The sequence below is a fragment of the Cynocephalus volans genome, chromosome 4 (assembly GCF_027409185.1).
Source record: "Cynocephalus volans isolate mCynVol1 chromosome 4, mCynVol1.pri, whole genome shotgun sequence".
In the NCBI taxonomy this organism is placed as follows: domain Eukaryota; kingdom Metazoa; phylum Chordata; class Mammalia; order Dermoptera; family Cynocephalidae; genus Cynocephalus; species Cynocephalus volans.
In genome coordinates this window covers 159,045,112-159,065,262 of record NC_084463.1, presented here as the reverse complement: position 1 = coordinate 159,065,262, position 20,151 = coordinate 159,045,112, and the positions used below count along the sequence as shown (strand labels likewise).

The 20,151-nt window shown below is 47.0% G+C and overlaps 1 protein-coding gene across 1 annotated transcript; it reads left to right on the top strand.

The window, feature by feature from the left end:
• The first annotated feature begins 3,543 nt into the window (after positions 1–3,543).
• Positions 3,544–19,351, top strand: LOC134376788 (phospholipase A and acyltransferase 3-like). The gene is made up of 4 exons (XM_063095313.1): positions 3,544–3,728; positions 5,950–6,058; positions 11,998–12,242; positions 18,528–19,351. Exons 1-4 carry the CDS (start codon positions 3,720–3,722, stop codon positions 18,621–18,623), a joined length of 459 nt encoding a protein of 152 aa, XP_062951383.1. The 5' UTR covers positions 3,544–3,719; the 3' UTR covers positions 18,624–19,351.
• Positions 19,352–20,151: the final 800 nt, after the last annotated feature.

The following is a 20,151-nucleotide window of genomic DNA, read 5'->3' as shown; positions in this document are numbered from 1 at the left end:
AAAATAGAACCAATAGGACATTCTCTCTCTCTCTCTTTCTCTCTCTCTCTGTCTATATTTATCGATCTGTAGAAAGATTTATTATGAGGAATTGACTCATGCAATCAAAGAGCCTTAGAAGCCCCACCATCTGTTGCCTGTGAGCTGGAGACCCTGGAGACTCAGAAAAGCCAGTGGTGTAATTCAGTCTGAATTGGAAGGCCTGAGAACCAGTGTAAATCCCAGTCCAAGACAGGAGAAGATGAGTTGAGATGTCCCAGCTCAAGCAGTGAGGCAGAAACGAGGGGGCACATCCCCTTTCTCCACCTTTTGTTCTGTTCAGGCTCTCAATGGATCAGATGATGCCCAGCCACATTGGGGAGGGTCATCTGCTTTTCTCAGTCCATTGATTGATTCGAAAGCTAATCTCATCCAAAACATTTTCACAGGCACACCCAGAAATTAATGTGGGTACCCCATGGCCCAGTCAAGTTGACACATAAAATTAACCATTGAAGTAAATGGCTTTTATGAACATTTGTCTACCAATTTTTGTCTGACACAGGGCTTAAGATATTGGTTATTTTCTTTCTTCAACTAGGTTATTGGGACATGATTGTTTTATTATTTCTTATACCTTATGCTTATGTTATGAATATTCTTCTAGATAGATGAAGATTTAATAAAACTCATTTAAAAGTATATGTAGTCTAAGATGTTCCTGGATGAAACTGAGAAAACGAGAACATTGCCTCTGGGGAGGGGAACTGGATGGCTGGGGGCTGGGAGTGGGGAACATGTAGGCTATTCTTTCCTTTTATAAATTAAAAAAAAAAAGATCAAAAAGTGTATGTATTCCAGTCTGCAGTCCTGGTGCTCACCAGCAGGCTGGCTGTGTGGCCTACCCCTGCCCCACTCTCTGCCCGGGTAGGTGTGCTTTGGCCCCCTTTCCTGCTCAGCAGCAGGATAGTAGGGGACAAGCAGAGTCCCCAGCCCACTGAATTTTGATTTGCTGACTTTCATGTGGTTCCTGGGCCTGAATTTCTGACACTCTGAACAGATTGGAGTAGGTGAAAAGCTACAAGCCCTTGCATGAGGACAGTGACGTTTCTTCCCGCCTTCATCCTTCACAGTCTAGTTAGTCACTGTGCCATCCCCACCTGAGAGCCCTTCAACTGGCAGCTGAGGGAGACAGGGCTGTGATGTCGCTGCAAGGGAATGGCACTGACGGGATGAACTGAGATAGCCTCACTCAAAAGGCATCCAGCATGCCCAAGTGGGGACCTGGCTCAAAGGGCTCTGGCCAGTGCGGGCAGGAAGCAATTAGCCCAGCCAACCCCACTCTCTCCCTCCAGAACTGAGGATGGAGAATACTTCAAGGATTATCCGACTACAACCCAGAGGAGAATGGAGTGGAAATGCTGAGAGGCCGAGTGGCCATGGGAGCAAGACCGCGTGGGCTGTGAGAGCAGCTGGTCTGCAGAGATGTTGGGAGTCCCCAGTAGTTTTCCAGTTACGGTTCCAGTCCTGTATCTTCACACGCAAGCTCATTTTTGCTAAAAGCCTGAAGAAGCTAAGTTACTGGTCCTTGCTTCCCCTAAGGCCCCTCTCCAGTCCTACCCCCCTTCCTGTCTGGAGTTCCCAGGAGGTGGCAGCTATAAGTGGATGTCAGAAGAGAGATACTTATTTGGGGGTGGGCTGGGGTGGGATAGTATGCTAGCGCCTCCAAAAAGCAGCCTCTGCACACCTCGGCAGTCATGGATTCTGGTTTCCATTTGGTGTAGAGTGAGTGTTTCTGGACTGGGGGTGAGGAGGAGGAAGTGGAGCGGTTTCTCTCCATACCTGTGCCAAGCAGGCTCACTCTGTTTCCAGTGTGGGCAGAATGTGCCTCCCATCACATGTTTTATCCAGCTCCATCCGCTTTGAAGTTGGGGGAAGTGTTTGTGTGTTGTGGCAATGGTCAGTCCCGATTTGGGGACATGAGTCTTGGGCTCCCTGGAGCCCCTCTCTCCTTCTTGAAACTCTTCCCCTTCAACTCTGCCTCTCCATCCTGCCTTGCCCCGTACCCAACTGATCTTTCTTGTTCCCCCTTCTCTAGAAGGATGTGAAACTTGGTGATTTTTGACTGTGCCCCTGACCTTGCCTGCCACATCCTTCTGAATCTACATCTCAAGCTCTGATCTCTCTTCTCTTTGGCTGTTTTCCACGCCCACCTGTCTACAGCCACGTGCCCTGCTCCTGCTCAACGTATGGTGCCGGAGTCCAGTTCCGTAGGGTTCATAGGACCCGAACAGGTGGTGTGGAGCTGGCGGAGAAAGCAAGACACAGACCACAAAAGTCTAGTGCAAGTGTGGACAACAACCACATGAGTCTGGCCTTATTTATATTTTTTACTTAATCTTTTACATAATGATTTATCTTTTAATCAAAACATTTCTTATTTCATTTCTGTTGAAAAGGAGAGGTCAACATGTTCCAAAGCACTCACGCTCTGACAAAAACATCCACTCATGCATCAGTAGTTCACCCCAAAGTCTGTGGCTTGTGGCCAGGAAACTACAATAGCCGCATGCTTGACTTTAAAACATCAGACTTCTGGTCTTAGTCATAAATCGTAACCTTCTTAGCTTACATTTTATCCTATATTCTAAACTCCTTTTTAATCTTACTTATACTTACTACATTTAATTTTAATAACATTGATTGGTTATGTTTAACAATTTAATATTGCTTATATTCTGTATTGACCATTCTGATTCATCATCAAAATCACAATGTTTATAACATGATTTTTTAAAATAAAATTTAACCATAGATCTCTATTCAATTTCTATGTTATTGTTAAAAATTCTCTGTTACAAACGGATTTAAAGAAAATCTGTTAATATCAAAATTTGTTTGTGTGTTTCTCTACTATCTAACTTATTCATCTTTATAACGAAACTTTTCATTTCCCTGCCAATAGACTCTGGGAACAGCACAGGGGATAAAGTGAAAAGTTAAACGACCCTTCTCAGGTACACTGCGTCATTCTTATCCCAGAATGACATGTTCGTGGTGAGTCCAGTGAAGCAATGGGAGTGGGAAAGGAACAAAGAAATCTGTAGCTGGTTGTGATCAATTAGTTGTGAACACCACTGCACTCGGACCCACCGTCTCCCTAAAGATGTGGATTTATAAAAAATTGAACACTGACTTCCTTCCACACACACAAGAGCGTGGCCACAGCTATAAGGCCAATTATTCCAAAATTATGGGTCAATGCACACACAACGGGGAGGGTCAACGCTGTAAATGAATCCATCCTATACTGGGAACATATGTCTAGAACACCTTTAGTACTGACAATGCCTTATTAATAAACCACTTAACATGTCCTTTGAGAAACTCCAGGGACCTTCGAATTCCCCAAAGTCATACCAAGCCAAAAGGTTGGGCTTTTTAATTTTAGAAGGTTTTGTCAAGTAACAAAAGGCGAACAAACAGGAAATTCCATGGAGCCGTGCCACACGCGCAGGCTTCCCCTGTAGCCTGCTGAACAAGGGGTGTCACTCGTCAGGCTCCCATGCCGTTCCCCATAGATGTATGGCTCTCGACAGTACAGAACAATTTTTGTTTGAACTTTGATCTGTGTGTTGAAATATTTGTGTGCTTGGCCAGGGTCAGAAGGAAACAAAACTCTTAGAGCCAACAGAAAACTGCGCATATAGGCAGCAACACGAGAGCATCTTGACAGAAGGATGGCTTCGGTAAGTCCCCAGAAAGGTTTTTAAAGCTTTTACTTTAAAATCAACAACAACCCTGTTAGTGGTGATTATGTGTGTTTTCCTTGTTGCTTTACAGCTCTGGTGCAGAGGGGACATGGGTACAGGCTGAGGCCTGAGGGTCCGGCTCTCCCAGACACAGTGGGGAAGGAACTGCGGTGCTGGGCGTGAGCCGGGAGGAGCCTCTGCTTGGGGGGTTTAGTTCCACTGAGGCTGAGGAGCACCATGCCCTGGGTTTGGGTTTGTGCCTTCCAAACCCTCCTCCGGCCACCCTCCCAGTGGCCCCACTGGGTCATCCTGAGGGGACAGGAATGGTGGGCCCAGAAGGGGCAGCACTTGTGCCACTGCCCAGGCCCACCTCCCCAGTCACACCATCCTTGGTGGGTGGGTGGGATGAGCCAGGGAGGGAGGGTCCAGGAAAATGTCTCACAGCTGTGTGGGTGGTGATGGCAGGGCAGTCAGGAAGGGTTCTTGTCCCCCTTAGCTCCAAACAGCATGAGCCCCTCTACTTTTCCCTCCATCCCACTACTTCCTTTCCTGTGTTCCTTCTCCCTTCAGGCTCAAGAACCGCCACAATTCCTGGGGCATCGTGACCCCATGCTCATGGCTTTTATTGAGTTGACACCAGGTTGTTAATAAACAGCCCTGTGAAGTGGGAATAATTACTCCCAACTTTACAGATGTGAGGAGTGATATTCTTGGAAATATCAGAGAGGGGATTGCCCAAGAAGTAGAGAGGGGGTTTGAGCTTAGGTGGGTCTGACTCCAAAGCCTTTACTTTAAACAAAAAAAAAACAACAACCAAAAAAGAATTTATTTAATTCCACAAGGCATATGTGAATACATTCACTTTGTTTAAAAAACCAAAACCGAAACAATGGGCAGGTAGGCTAAAGTCTCCTTTTACAATCCTCCCTACCGTAGATCCTTCCCCCGCTGTGTAGCTTGGCATGTGTTCTTTCAAACATTTTTCTATGCTTTTGTATACATAGATACAGCTACCTTATAAGTACTGGTTTGTGGCTTTGGGTTTTGTTGTAATCTTTAATTGGGTTCCCTGAGCACACAGTTCATTTAGGAGATGTTTGTATCTTTTATTTACCAGTTTTCGGAATAATACGGTGATTCCTTTGTATCTGCCAAAGATGACTAATGAGTTTTAAAAATATCATTATGCACATATGGGTTTTAACTCATGTTTCAGTCTATGTGCAGTCATTATTCTTTTTGATGCTTAAATTGTCCAATCTTTGGTCAAGTTGACGCTTGACTCCTGTAGTTGATGCTTGACTCCTGTGGGTTCAACCCTATCTCCCCACCAGACTTCAGTCCGCTGCATTCTCGACACTCTCAGCAGCAGCACAGCTCCCTGGTCAGGGGGGTCTGGCCCTGTGCAGCCTGGCTCAACTGAGTTATGAGGAGGAAAGGTGTTGACTGGCCTTAGAATCTTTAAGAAATAGAACTCCTGTGGCAAGGGCTATCTCCCATCCTGGGTGTGGATGGACCATGCCTCCCACCCATTCAAACTCCAGAAGGGCACTGCTCCACCACCCACTCCAACTATGCCCTGTCAGCCCTTGCCCTGATTTTGGCCTGGAGCCCAGACTTCATCTGGGATTGTTAAGGGCACAAACATTGAAAACATTCACACCTAGCTTTCAGTTTTGCTCATTTACTCAAGTTACCTAATCTTCCTGAGACTCAGTTTCCTCATCTGTCAAGTGGAGTAATGATAGTTCTTACCCAAAGGAGTGAGGGATGACGTGGGTCAAATGTTCAGCACCATGTCCGGCATGTTGAGCTTTGCAAGTTGGAGCTCTATAAGTTGCAAGTCTCACCCAGGTCCAGGCAAGCGGCAGATGGTCCTTAATGAGGCCCTTTAGACTTCCTTGGGAATCACACAGTCACTTACTGATACAAACATGCTCCTGAATCTGCTCACATCCAGCTTGTGCACATGACTCTGCCACACTCCTGTGCTACATACCCACCAATACGGTACCTTAAAGACACCCTCCCTATCTTTTCCTTGTCCCTGGAAGAGTACCATTCCAGTCTAGCAACCCCAGTAAATGGAGGGGCTTCCCACCTGTGGGAGGAGAGCTCCCTCTTGTCTGTTTCCTGTAGGTGATAAACTTGCAGATCAGGTTCTAAAATGTTCCTTGCAAAGACTCACCTCTGCCTGTCTCTGGTTTTTCTGTTGCAGGACAAACCAAAACCAAGAGTTGGAGACCTGATTGAGATTTTTCGCACTTTCTATAGGCACTGGGCCATCTATGTGGGAGACGGCTATGTGGTCCATCTGTTTCCCCAAAGTAAGGACAGATTCTCTTTCTAAGCACAAGGGTTGAGATGAGAATGTGAACAGATGCACAATTGTGAGCTTGTCCTCACTTCAGTCCTTGGCAGAGCAGGCACCCAATGTTTGTTGAATGAATCATGCTCTTCCCTGTTAGGTGTATCAACTGCTATTCTCCTTTAGCAGTAAGTTGGTGGGGAGATTATTGACCTTTATTCCATTATACAGTGGGGTTCGGTCCCAACCAACCCAGTGTCCTTGGAGAACATTGGTGCAATATCCTATGCATTTGTTGTTCTGGAGGTACAAACAAGTGTAAGAAGCAGTTATTTCCTGCAAATAGTTTACAACTGGCTGCATAGTATAATGGAAAGAATGGGCCTCCCAACTTGACAGAACCAGCTTGGAATCCTGGCTACTCTGCTTACTGACTGTGTGACTTGAGCATGTGGGTTCGCATCCCTAAGTTCGGCTGCACCTTCTGTATAGCAGGGATAGGAATCCCTATCTCTGGGTTATGGAGGGATGAAATAAAGGAATGCACGGGAAAGCCATGGTGCAGGGCCCAGCTAGGTGCTGAAGTAACACCCCTTTCCTTCTGAAGAATTGTGACATTAAAGAAAACGTCAGAACACCAGAAACCACTCAAGTGCGCAACAGCAGGGAATTAGTTGAATAAAATAGATATACCTGCATCTACCGGAATGCTAAACAGCCGTTAAAAGCAGTTGTACAGCAGGTATATATATATATATATATATGCATATATGTGTATATAAATGAAATCAAATCTGGTTAGAGAAATTTAAAAGGTTTGTCATGCATACAAAAGAACAGTTCACAAACCCAGAGACTTCTAACCAAAAATGGCAAGAATCTTGGCTCACAGGAGTTACAGCTCAGTTTACAAAGCGTCAGTGAGGAAGTACATTGTTCCCTATTGTGATGGGATACTAGAGACTTACATTCCTGTAAGGTAGTTGTGCAGAAGCTTACTTGTTAGTAGCTGTTGTGCAGAAGCTTACTTGTTAGTAGCTGATTGACTAGGAAGCTTCGAAGTCATGCTGACATGAGGAAAGCTGAATTGTTTATGGCAAGAACTAGCATTTTGGGGAAGTCAAGAGAGTTTGATTACATGGCTGTGGGTGTTTGGTCAAGGGGTATATTCAAACTGTGGCCTCCATTATGGTTTCTCCTTAACAGTTCCCCCCTTTTAGTCATTCTCTCAGGTGGACTGAGAGTGTGATCCATCATCAAGTGTCACTCTCAGTTCCCACATGTTTTTCCTTTCATGACCATCTGAAGATCGCAAACCAGGATTTCAGTAGATTCTTCTGACAATTCGAGTTCATGTAGTTTTTGTTAATTCTCACTAAGACTCTTGGAGGGATACAATGCACATGAGATATTATCAATATGACCAACAGGAGGATAGTGCCAAGTGTTTGAAAAATACCATGAAGCCACGGTCTCCAAGAGCCAACATTTAACCAACTACATAGATCATTTGATTGCATCCTCTGATCAGGTGGAATACCTGGATTTGATCCTTTAGATCTTTAAGATTCTAGGCTACAATTCTTGATTTATTGACAGAGAAGTAGCATGTTTTCTCTGATAAGAGCACATGCTCCTCCTTCTTGAGCAGCTCAGGGTACCAAGAACTCTTCTGTTTTGGAGTACTGTTAAAGCTAAACTGCTTGTCTCAGATTGTATCACTTGAAGAGAATTTAAAGTATCATTAAAATTCTTTCTAAGAGTTGTAGAAATATTGATAAGTGATTTTCTAATTCAGAGACTTCCAGCTCTAACAAAAGAACGAAATCCAGAGCTTCTTTGTATAATTGGGTTTGGACACTTGCGAGAAACTCATTTATGGAGGGTTATTTTATGTATACATGATCCCACGTTAAGAAGTTGATTGGCATTTAGAAAGTTGTATTTAGTTGTTTGGAGTGAGAGATCCCTCAGCCTACAGCATCCAGAGCATTTAGTTGGGAAACCTTTGTATGTCTTATTACCATAAAGAACGAACAATCCAATAGTATTGAGAGAGAGAGTTGAGGTAGATCCCATTACCCACCAATCAGGAGTGATGTGAATATCATGATTATTTTTGGCATGCTGACATCTGCACATTGCCAGTTAGAATGATTGTTTAAACCGGGTTTAAACCAGGATGGGAGCAAAAAACATTGATATGAATTTGGTAAAGTAGTCCAATCATTCTACCCCCAACTAAATATGATTGATTCCTTTTCCAGATATGCCCTGAATATTAGTCTATCCAGTATACAAAACTTATCTACCTTATATAATGGTACTATAGAGGTATTCTGTTTACCCATAGAGTTTCCATTGAATCAGTGTGTGGTTTCAGTGAGTTCCTTAATGGTGTATTTGAGAGTGTTATTTTTAGTTTTGTATCATTATATATATGAGTCCAGTCTCTGTCAAAGTTTGAATTATTTTATCAATTCCGTGATGAATGAAAGAATGGAATGCTTGAAGGAGCCGCAACTTCAGGGGCTCAGGAAGCACCAAGTGGCTGTCTGGGTCTTGCCAGGGTCCTTTAACTGTTTTACGTCCTTTACTTATTGGTTTTGTTTTTCAGTTTTGGAGACATGTCTATGTCATATTTGTAAATGTTGAATTTCCTTTATGTCCTTTGAATGGACTTCATTCAAGTTCCATAGCTTATTAGTTGGGACAGTTTCTTGGGTGGCAGCCTTTTCATGGAAATCAGCCATAGTATTTCCATGATATTTGGGGTTTGTAAGTATGAGCTTCAAGTTTTTATAATAGCTACTTGTGAGAGTAGCGATAGTGCAGAGGTGATCAGCAACTTAAGGTTTACTTTTTATAGGAATCCTATCTGATGTTAAGAATCCCCTGTTTCTATAGAATACCCCAATCCCAGAATACTCTGAAAGCATGCCTGCTATCAGTATAGATGTTTATAGTTTTATCTTTGGCCAATTCACAGGATCTAGTCAGAGCAAACAATTCTGCAGGTGGTACTTGTTTGTAGCTGGCTTGCTAGGAAGCTGTGAGGTCATGTTGATAGGAGGATAGCTTAGGTTTTGTTTATGGTTATAGCTAGAATTTTGGGGAAATCAGCAGAATTTTAAGTTTGGTTACATGGCTATGGTGTTTGGTCTAGGGGTGATACTGGAGGAGAGAGCCTGGGGAGGTCGGATAGCTGACCTCAACCCATCCTGTCCTCTATCAGGTTTTTGACTCTGCCACAGGGAAGAATTCAAGAGCTGAGTCACAGTAGAAAGTGAAAACAGGTTTAATGTAAAGAATAAGAAATACAGACTTCACAGGGAGAGTGTGACCTAGTTCCAGAGACTGAGCAGCAGCTGCAGCAAGTTTAATACAAAAGTAAGAAATAAACAATTTATAGAAAAAGTGCGGGCTGGCTCCAGAGACTGAGGAACAGCCCCGCCTTCTTCCTGGATTCAACTTTACAGCTTGGCTATCTATACATATTCATGCTATATAATGAATATTCAACTAAGGGACTGGTCCCCAGTTATGTACTAGGTTATGTAACAGGTTTGCACATGCTCAGTTCGTCTCCCTTATGGCATGCTCATTGGTCAAATTCCATCACATGCATTGAATACACTTAGAATATTCAAAGTGCTCTATAGTACATCCAGTGAGAAGTCACTCAAGTAAACTCCTTCTTACTGAGCATGCTCGGCCACCAAGATAACACAAGTCTCCCTCCTGTGGTCTCAATCTCCACGTGCTGGTACCAAAAATAGGTGCTACAAGCAACACTAGCTCAAGACTCAGAGGAGAGGCTTGAGTCCTAGGGGAGTGGTTTGAGACCCTGGGGAGTGGCCTGGAACCCAAAGCCAGGGAGATCGAGCACCTCCTATCTCAAGGGTATATTCAAACTGTGGCCTCCGTTTTGATTTCTCTTTAACAATATACTCATATATCTATTCAAAATTAGTTTTTTAAAAATTAGACTTGTTGAAGAATAATTTACAAATGGTAAAATTTACCCTTTTAGTGTACAATTCTATGAGTTTTGACAAATGCATATGATCATATAACCATCACCATGATACAGACATAGAGGAGTTTCCTTGTGTTCTGTCCAGCCAAACCCAGGGCTGGAGTTGCCCCAAAAGTGGTGGTAGGAAAGTTTGTGCAAGGGAGCACCCCAAACCAACCCAAGATAGGGTTGGTTGGGATTCTGAACAAAGCAGCATTTAATGGCAGGCTGAGCAGTCCGAAGCATTTATCAGGGAACTTATTTACAGCAGGCTGGAGTGTCTTCTTGATAAGCAACAAGACAGAAGATGAGGGCCGGCTGTGGCTCACTCGGGAGAGTGCAGTGCTGATAACACCAAGTCAAGGGTTAAGATCCCCTTACCGGTCATCTTGAAAAAAAAAAAAGATGATCGAGACAGAAGATGATATGAGTTCAGGCATGTCTGTAACGAGGGGGTTGGTTTATGAAGTTTATATGAGGGTTTAAGGAATTTGGTTCATGACGGGGGCCAGTTTTTACATGTTTAGCACCATGTCTGATTTTTTAGTGTTTCATTCAACAACCTAAAAACCTTTATCAGTGGCTGGGAATGTTCAAGGCCTTGGTTGGGTTCAAGCCTGCAAGGGAAACATGCAGCTGGCCAGATCACAGATCAGTCAAGGTAGTCTGTTTCTCAGACAGGACAAAGAAAGAAAGTGGGGGAACTGGGGGACTCTACACCTCCCCACCTAAATTCCTCCAGGCCCCTTTGTTGTCAACCCCCACACACCCTCCCACACCTCCAGCTCCTGGCAACCTACGGTCTTCATTCTGTCCCTATAATTTTGCCTTTTCCAGAATGTCGTATAAATGGAACTGTACAGAACGTAGACTTTTGTGTCTAGTGACTTTAACTTACCATAATGCATTTGGGGATCTTTTATGTTGTAGCATGAGTCAGTACTTTTCTACTTTTTGTTGCTAGATAGTATCCATTGTATGGACGTATTGCCCTTGGTTTATCCACTCTCCCGCTGAAGGACATTTTGGATGATTTTCAATTTTTGACACTAATTATTAGAGCCACTATAGGTATTCCCATACAGGCTTTTTTTGTATGCATAAACATAGATTTTCATTTCTCTTGGGTAAATCCCTAGGAGTGGGATTGTGGGGTCATAGTTAAGTGAATGTTTAACTTAATAAGAAACTGCCAAACTGTTGTCCAAAGCACCTCACCAGCAATACAGAAAAAGGGGCCCTTAACTGGGTGAAAGAAGAAATTCATCCTAGAGACGGGAGACTGAGGGACAGGACAGGGAAAATTACAAGCTGAGAAGGAGAGATTTGGGGTTGGTGGGTCCTGAGGGGTACAGATGGAGGAGACAGTGTATTTTTCTCGTGAAAAAGAAATTCTTGGCGACACATTTTTATGCCTGTATTAATCTTGTTTCCTCCAGCCTCCCCTTGTTTTTGGGATCTGTAGCCCAGGCAAGGCTGGGTGCTAAATCTTGTTTTTCTCCTTGCCAGAGAGTCACTCTGCCTCCATCTCTGCTCCTGCAGCTGGAGTAAGCTGGGACAGAGACATTTTAAAAATGCCCTTTGAAAAGAAAATAAAAACTGGTGAGCTAAAGCGTCAACACACACACACACACACACACACACACACACACACACACACACACCAAGTAAGTTGACATGAACTGGCTGTTCAGAGGCTGACATTATACCAACAAGCTTTCTAGAGCCAGGCTGCTTCCAGCAGGTCCATCATAAACCCCGACATCCATCAGCCACTGCCTGAGGATTCCAGGTGTCATCACTTTGTGACTGTCTCATTCCAGCTTCCCAGGAAGCCTGGGTGAGGCCAGGAGGCTGGGGTCCCCTTTACAGCTGCCCTGCTCGGGACCAGCGCTGAGCCCCCGTGGCCCTGCCCAGGACTGAACTCACTGTTTCTGCAGGTGATATCATGTCTCCCATGACTGACAAGGCCATAGTGAAGAAGGAACTACTGTCTGTGGTGGCCGGGAGAGACAAGTACTGGGTCAATAACAAACACGATGGCAAGTATCCACCACTGCCTGGAAATAAAATTGTCCAGCGGGCGGAAGAGCTGGTGGGGGAGAAGATGCCCTATTCGCTGATCTGCAGGAACTGCGAGCACTTTGTGAATGAGCTGCGCTACGGGGTCGCCCGCAGTGACCAGGTGCGTCCTCAGCAGTGTCCTCTTCCCCAGGAACTGGACCATTCCCTCAGCTGACGCTGGCTGGGTACTAGGATGGGTAGAGTGTATTGTAGGGGCTATTGTCGGAATCCTGCCAACATAGCCAGTTGTATGGTTAGGGCCCACAGACCCTTCAAACCTGTTATACAGACTAGGTCATAGACCCCTCACATGCCAGGCTGGGACACCAGACCCCTCACGTGCAGGTCCACGAGCTAGGTAATTTAGAAAGATCCTGGGAGCCACTGACAGATGACATGAGCTCAGTCCTCAGCTTCCTCAGCAGCAGCAGTAGTGGTGGCCTCCCTGTGGGCCCCCTGGGGGGATCCCGGGGGCAGGGGGCACTATGGATCAGAGCCACTCGTCCTTTATACTTAAGTCAGATAGCCCAGGACACCTGGGTGTGAGTCAGACGACCCAGGAACACCTGGGTGCACATGTGCAATTACATTAGACAATAACCGAGGAACACCTGGGCACACATGCATATTTATATCAAATGCTCGGCAAGACTCTGAATCCCAGAGGGACCCTGACCATTTATCGTGACTCCCTACAGTAGAGATAGAGCATGAACAAGACAAAATAGCAGAGATGGGATCCTGCCTTCGAGGACGATACAGCGGGGTGGGGGTGAGGGTGGGGAGAGAGGCAACTGTGCAGATCAGTGCAATTAGGCGGGTGATGGCCAAGGAAGCGGGTCATGGACATGACAATCACCCCCTTGCTGAGCCCTCCCTGGCTGCCTGGCCCTGAGATGACCCTCCACAGCCCTAGAGGCAGGTTTTAATATCCCCATGTTACAGGCAGAGAAACTGAGGCTACAGTGCTTAAGTAACTTGTCCAAACTCATTAAACTATTAGGTGTGGGGTGTCTAGTACCTGTCAGCCAGATGCAGAGGGGGAAGTTGAACCCGGGTGTGTTTCTGCTCCCAGGGCCCTGATCAAGGAAGCCTTCACAGAAGAGGTGACACCGGAGCTGGGCCCAATTTACTTCTTTTTTTTTTTTTTTTGTCTTTTTCGTGTCCGGCACTCAGCCAGTGAGTGCACCGGCCATTCCTACATAGGATCCGAACCCTCGGCAGGAGCATCGCTGCGCTCCCAGCGCCTCACTCTCCCGAGTGCGCCACGGGCTCGGCCCCCAATTTACTTCTTTTGATTAATCTGAAAGTGGAAAATGAGCTGGAGATTTCCAGGGATGAGGGGCGATAAGGAGCGTAGGCAGAGGGAACAGTGTGAGCCAGGAGGAGGCAAAGCCTGTGTCGCGTTGGGCTAATGTTTTCTGTAAAGGGCTGGAGAGTAACTATTTTGTTTTGTTGGCCAGGTGGTCTCGGTCTCATTACTGTTCTTTGCCGCGGTAGCTCTGCAGCAGGAAAGACGCCGCAGACAATATGTCAGTGAATGGGCGAGGCTGTGCTCCAATAAAAGGATTTAGGATTTTATTTTTATCTATTTCCAAAAGGAGATGGCAGGCTGGGTTTGACCCTGTTGGGAAAAATAGGAAAATGTCAGGGCCCCTCCGGTGTTCAGAGTCCTGCCGGGCATTTGCTGTGTACGAGTGTATGTGTAAGTTGTGTATGGGCACCCAGGGGTCCAGGGCTGTGGACTTACGTATTAAAGACTAACAGCCCTGATCCACAGCGCTTCTCAGAACTCTCAGAGAAGCCACTAGGACAGTTGCTCCTAGATCTGAATAAAACCCATTCATTTTTCTATACCCACGGCTCCCAGAACCTTTTTCCCCCTATTACCTAGCTCACAGACCTGCGTGTGGAGGGTTTGTAACCCAATCTCTGCAACAGACTCGAGGGGTCTGTAAGCCCGAGCTTTACAGACCCATGGGCCATAGTTTGCCAACTCCTGGTGTGAAATATTCTGAAAAACACATAACGCCTCACACATTTTTGCGTGACAGCAAACATTTAAGAAATCCTAAATGTAAAAAATTTGCACAGGATGGAACTTTCGGCATATTGCGTATGTGCTTTATGTGCATATTTTCTTCACACCTTGGAATTGCACATGTAGCTTATCCAATTAGTGAAAAATGTTTTTGTGTAATTTAAACAGCCAAGCCAGGCCTCATATCAAACCAATTAGCCAAATCAGACTCAATTTCTTTTAGGAAAAAGACAATTTTTCAATTCAAATAAGCGTGTTAGTGCACATTTCCAGGACACCGTCGTGTCACTTTAGAATTCTAGTGCTGTGGTGGCACGTGTAAGGCAGGGCGCCTCCCTCCACAGGCTGCGTGTTCCTTCCTGGAGCCCTCGCTGTCCCCGCTGGGGGGGTGTCCAGGGGTGTTTACACATTAGCCCCTGCACATAGATTCAGGATGGGGGAGGATTCAGCTCTTCTTTCATGAAGTAGGGGAAGGGGAGGGGGTAAAAAGAGGGGTGGGCAAGGAGAATCCACACCTTCTGGAAGGGAGCTCCCCCAGGATGGAGCCCACGCTGCTGTGGTCACCAGGACACGGTGGGAAGTGCTCCTTGGTGCCCAGCAATGACTCTGCTGATGGGGTCTCCCTCCATTGAGCTGGGGAGGGCAGACCTGTCTCTGGATGGGAGGGTGGCTTGCTGGAGGGTGGGCTGGGCCGCCTTATCGTGCATCTAGCAGCACTTCCAAAGGCTGTGCAGAAGCCCAACGATCAGTCTGGCAGAGCCTGATGTTAGCGGGCGGTTGGCATCTGCAGTGCTTCTGAGCGCTCAGGACTCAAGTGAGCAGGGGCTGGGGGAGGCCGTTCTCTCATACCAAGTTCGTCCCTTGCCCTGGGGCCTCCTTTTTGAGCCTCTTCTCCTCTGCAGGTGATGCATCCACCTGCCCTTCTCTCTCCCTCTCACTCTTCCTCTCTGCCACCTCTGTCTGTCTAGAAAGACCTTCTCTGTCGGTCTCAGCTCATCTCTCTTCTTCTCTCTCTTCAAGAAAGTGGGCTTGTGAGAACTGCAGAATTCTCCATACATAACGACTCCATCCAAACCCTGCCCTAATGGACGACCAAACTCTCCCATGGCTTGTAGCAGCACAAGCCTGTGTCCCTGGCACGAGCCCAGCCCCCCATTAAAGTGCCTGCTGGAGAAAGCTCTGTGCTGCCAGGAGAATTACCATTTGTTGTAGCCACACCTGACCATAGACCCTGACCTTCCCAAGCACTTCCTAAAAAGGTCTTACATTTGTGAATCCTTCCTCTGTCCCTTGGAGATGCATATTTATCTCTTACAGCTCAGAAGTGTCTTCCTCGAGGACCTGAAAGTAATTCCTTTGACATATCATCATGGGAAGGACAGGCCTCTGTGTCCTAATCTCTGTGTGAGGACAGAATCCTAAGTCTGATCACTGCCCACCCCAGGCACAGCTGTCCTCACCGAGATGCCCCTGACCAGCTTTGGTCCTTTTTCACCTCCCTGCCTCTGCTGAGCCCCTGCTACAACCCCTCCCCACCCCATCATCTCCCTTTAAAACACCCAGTCATGGGACTTCTGGTCACGGTCCCCAGCATCACTCTCTCCCATAAATCAACTAATTTACTACTATTAAAAAGCAACAACAGCCAAGCTGGGGCTGCTAGAGTTCAGGGGAAGAGGAGGAGAGACCTATAGAGTTCACGAAGGCGGGAGAAGCCACGATGAAAGAAAGAAAAAAACCTCTCCAACCATTTCAAATCCCAGCCACTTCCAGGCTGGAGCTGCTGAGTGCACAGAGCAGGAGCTTGCAAAAAGCTGCAGCTGTGCCCTTTGGATGACGTTTCTTGGAGGGGGCAGGGGAGAAGAGGGCCTTGGTGTCCGCCAGGCCAGCGATCCCACTTATTGGGTTCCTGTGGACCCACATAAAACCGAGGAGCCACAACAATTGAAAAAAAGGAGCCACTCAGAGGATAGTGAGAGATTGCAAGGGACTGGAAAGCACGGCCTGTCCCGTGGGAAGTGTTTGCAGCACAGGTGGTGGGGGAGACAGGCCCATCGGGGGAACACTGGGGCACAGCAAGGACAGCTGATCTGTCCCCCAATCAGTGTAGGACCCCTCAGAGGAGACTGGTCAGGAATATAGAATTGCATGGGGTGCAGTTTGATGAAAAGAATCAGGCCCAGACCAGTGTTTCTACACAACCCAGGTGCACTGCATTTCACTAAACCCGGGAGTACCTATAAAGTCAACCATTGAAACCAGAGCTGCCTTCCCAAGGGAATCAGCAGCAAAGCAGCAATTTAGCCCAACCACAGAGCTCAAGTACTGGTCCCCACAGGAAGTTCCCCCACTTTGGAAGTAAGCAAAGGACAACAAATTAGTTACAGTGCAGAGTTTAAGTTGTGGGAACTGCAAATAATACAACACAGAACTGAAAGGAAAAACAACGTACCCAGAGACAAAGTTTGATATTAACTAGTAAAGATCTCATTTCCCCTAAGAACACCTGTAACACTTAGAAGGACCTGAAGTCCCCTGGGCTACCAAGCCAGAAAGCGGGGAGAGCAGGGGGCCTCAGCCATGACCTGTGACACCTGCAACCAGTCCTGAGGTTGGGGGCCACAGGCCTTGGTCACCCCCCACAAACATGAGCAACCAGCCCAGCGACGACCAAAAAGCTGCTGCAGGAAGTGCCCTGTGCTGTCCTGAGCTGGGGCGGTGAGGGGCCGAGGGTCCTGGCCACATTACCCTACATGTACAGTTGCCCCATGATGACCACCGAGCCACAGAAAGAAGGGCCCTGGGTTCCCGAGTTGGGGTGGTGGAAGGCTGGGGCTTTTGCCACACCCCCCTGACATCTGCCCTGTGGGAATGAGGGGGTGGGGGGTGCCACAGGCCTCAATCCTGCCCCTCCTGTTTCCTTCACCACATTTCCCTCCCCTTTTCCCTCTCCCCATCCCTCCCGACTGTTTTGCAACAACATCATTGGATGTACAAAATAGGATTAATAAAATAAATAAATAAAAATAAAAATTAAACCAAAACTAAACAAAAAACAAAACGCCCAGTCACCTCTGCACAAATCAGAGTGGAGCTCAGCTCTTTCGCCTGTTCAGTAGCCATCGCTGAATGGTCTGTTCTCACTGCTTTAACTAATGTCCACCTTTGTTCATCTTTGACACTGGAAACGTTTCTGAGTGTCTTTGAATAAAAGAAATAAAGCCTTTTCCCCCCTCTGGTTTCCAGCCACTCACATCGTTCAAATTCATTGATATTCCACAGAAATCTGCTCTTTGGTCGCTGTTTGGAATACCTGCATCCTTGGTGGTGACGGACTTAAATGCACGTGGTGGGAAGTCAGGCGGGTCTGAGCCTCGTCCCTCTCCCCCGTGTGGCTTTTCCTGAGTTCTTACACTGTCTATCCTCAGTTTTCCCCTCTGGAAAGTGGGAATAAGAATGCCTACATCACAGGGTTGTAATAATAACAATTAACAGGCAGATGAAGAAGAGTCCAGAGCCCGTGATGTGCCCAGCCCAGTGCTGACAACTAGAAAGCAGCCGTTCTTGTCTTGTTTTTGGTCCCCTCCACCTCCAGTTCCACCTGTGCTGGTCTCTTAGACACAGTGACGAGGGCAGAGGTGGCCCACAGGATCAGAGTGGGCAGTCTCAGCTGCTGTCTCTCCGGTCCACACCAGCTGCGCTGGGACCCCAACGCTCAGGGTCACCCTCACATCTCCACCGTTTTTTCAGAGTTTCCGCTTCCTTTTGCAGAAGCCCCTTCCTATCAGCGCAGGCGAGGCCGTCTTATTTCACGGGAGCACATCCTCGTGCTACGCACAGTCCAGCCTTTGTCAGCAGAGGAACCCTGAGCACCTGCTCTGTGCCTGGTCATGTGCCGAGCACTGGGTACCAAGAACACTGCAGGCAGGTCCCTGCCCTCAAGCCCTGGATGCTGAGAGTTCCCTGGGTGATTTCCCCCATGTCACACCCGCTTCTAGGCTCCCAGTCGGCCAGCCCTGACCTAGACCGTCGGGGCACTGTCCCTCTGTCCTTTCCACAGCCACCCCCTGCAGGTTTATTTGGCTTTAAACGCCCACTGGGTGTGTGGAGTCTCCCTGCTTTGAGTCTGTATTTCACACCGAGGGCTCCTTCTTGCATTCATTCTTTCCCCCCGGGCACCTCCTCTCCTCTCCTGGCTGGCCTGACCTCTGGGCATCCTCCATCCCTGCCAGTATTTGTTCCTTCTGTGATTCGGGAAAAGGGGACAAGTCCAGATGGATCTTTCCTGAGCTGCAGGCTCCTGGTGTATGTATTCGAGGTCTGACCCTTGGTGTTGAGTGTGACGCTCTTTCTCTTCTGTCACAGGTCACTTATGCGTTTGTGGCTGCAGTTGTGACTAGCCTGGTTCTTGTTGTCACCATCGGGATTTCTGGCTTCATTGGGATTATGCTGGGCAGCTAGAGGAAGAGCAATAAATCCAAGGAATCGTCCAGACAGCAGCCAGTCAGGATGGGGGCATCCTGCTTAGCCAGCAGGAGTGGGGCTTGATTTATTGATTTCACTGTGTGATTATGAATGCTTATTTTAGCAGAGCTAAATAAAAGCTTAAGAAGGTGTTATTTTAGAGAAATGTCACTTAGCATGAACTCTGTTAAAGACACAGTAGGGTTCTGTTCAGGTTGAATGTGTGTGTTCCCTTCCCACCTCAAGTTCATATGCTGAAGCTCTAACCCCCAGTGTGATGGTATTTGGCAGTAGAGCCATTGGGAGTGTGAAAGTTGTCAGAGTCAAAATGGGGTGACATGTGTCAAATCCTAATGACATGGAGCTGGGGAAGGGCACGAAGAAAGAATTCTCATGCACGAATGCCTGATACCAAGAAGTATCATAGAAGACTCTGCCAAACCACAACCTAGCACAAAAGCCATTACAACTTAACACAAAAACACTTCTGCTAGGACATCTGCCCAGCACCTGCCTGTCTAACATTGGGCTGACACCACACTTGTTACTGATCCTTGTGGTAAAGCACAATTGTTTCAAAACAACTTATGCAGCCTTCATTGTTTTTTCCTTTAAAAACCCCATCTTCCTTTGTGTCCCTGAATGTGCGCATAGTTTACAAAGGCACTGTATTCCACATTGCAATGCCCGCTTTACATAAGAATAAACTTATTATCTTTGAAGAATCTCTCTTTGTCTGTTATTTAGTTTGAAATGATGTAATTAGGTGTAGGGGAGATCATGAGGGTAGAGCTCCTATGATGGGATTAGTGTCCTTTGAGGAAGAGGAAGAGAGACCAGAGCTCACTCTGCCATGTGAGGACCTAGTGAGAAGGTGATTGTCTGCAAGCCAGGAAGAATGCCATCACCAGACACCAAATCTGTTGGCCCCTTGATCTTGAACTTGTGGCCTGCACTACTGTGAGAAATAAAGGTCTGCTGTTTAAGCCACCCAGGCTGTGGCACGTTGCTGTAGGAGCCTGAGCTGACTAATGCAGGCTCCTGCCCTGTGACGGGGACGTGGGTCCTGGCCGTCCACTGCTTCTCTCCATTTCCTCTTGGAGGGCTGTGTTCTTTTCATGGTGTGAGGATACACAAGGGGCAGAGGGGACACAGATGGGACTGATGGACGAGAACAGAAAGCACTGGCCTGCCAGGGATGGAATTGTGTGTGGATTCTCGGCCATGGACGTGACTCAGGCCCCAGGGCTCCCCACCACCCTGATTCCAACACAGATTAGCGTCATTCTTTCCCCCTGCTCGGCATGTCTTTCCTCTGCCATGTCACTTCCTCCTCCTCAGCAGTCCTGCTTCCTCACTCCTTCTGCTTGCCACAACCCCCGAGTCTCTCCTCCATGCCCACCTGGCTTCCCTTCCCTATCAGGTCAGATTCATCTGTCCCAGCTGATGCTCTGTGTTCCCAGCCTACTTCCCAACAGGGAATCTGATTGGCTCAGCTCATCACAGCTCAGCCAACCCATAGGCT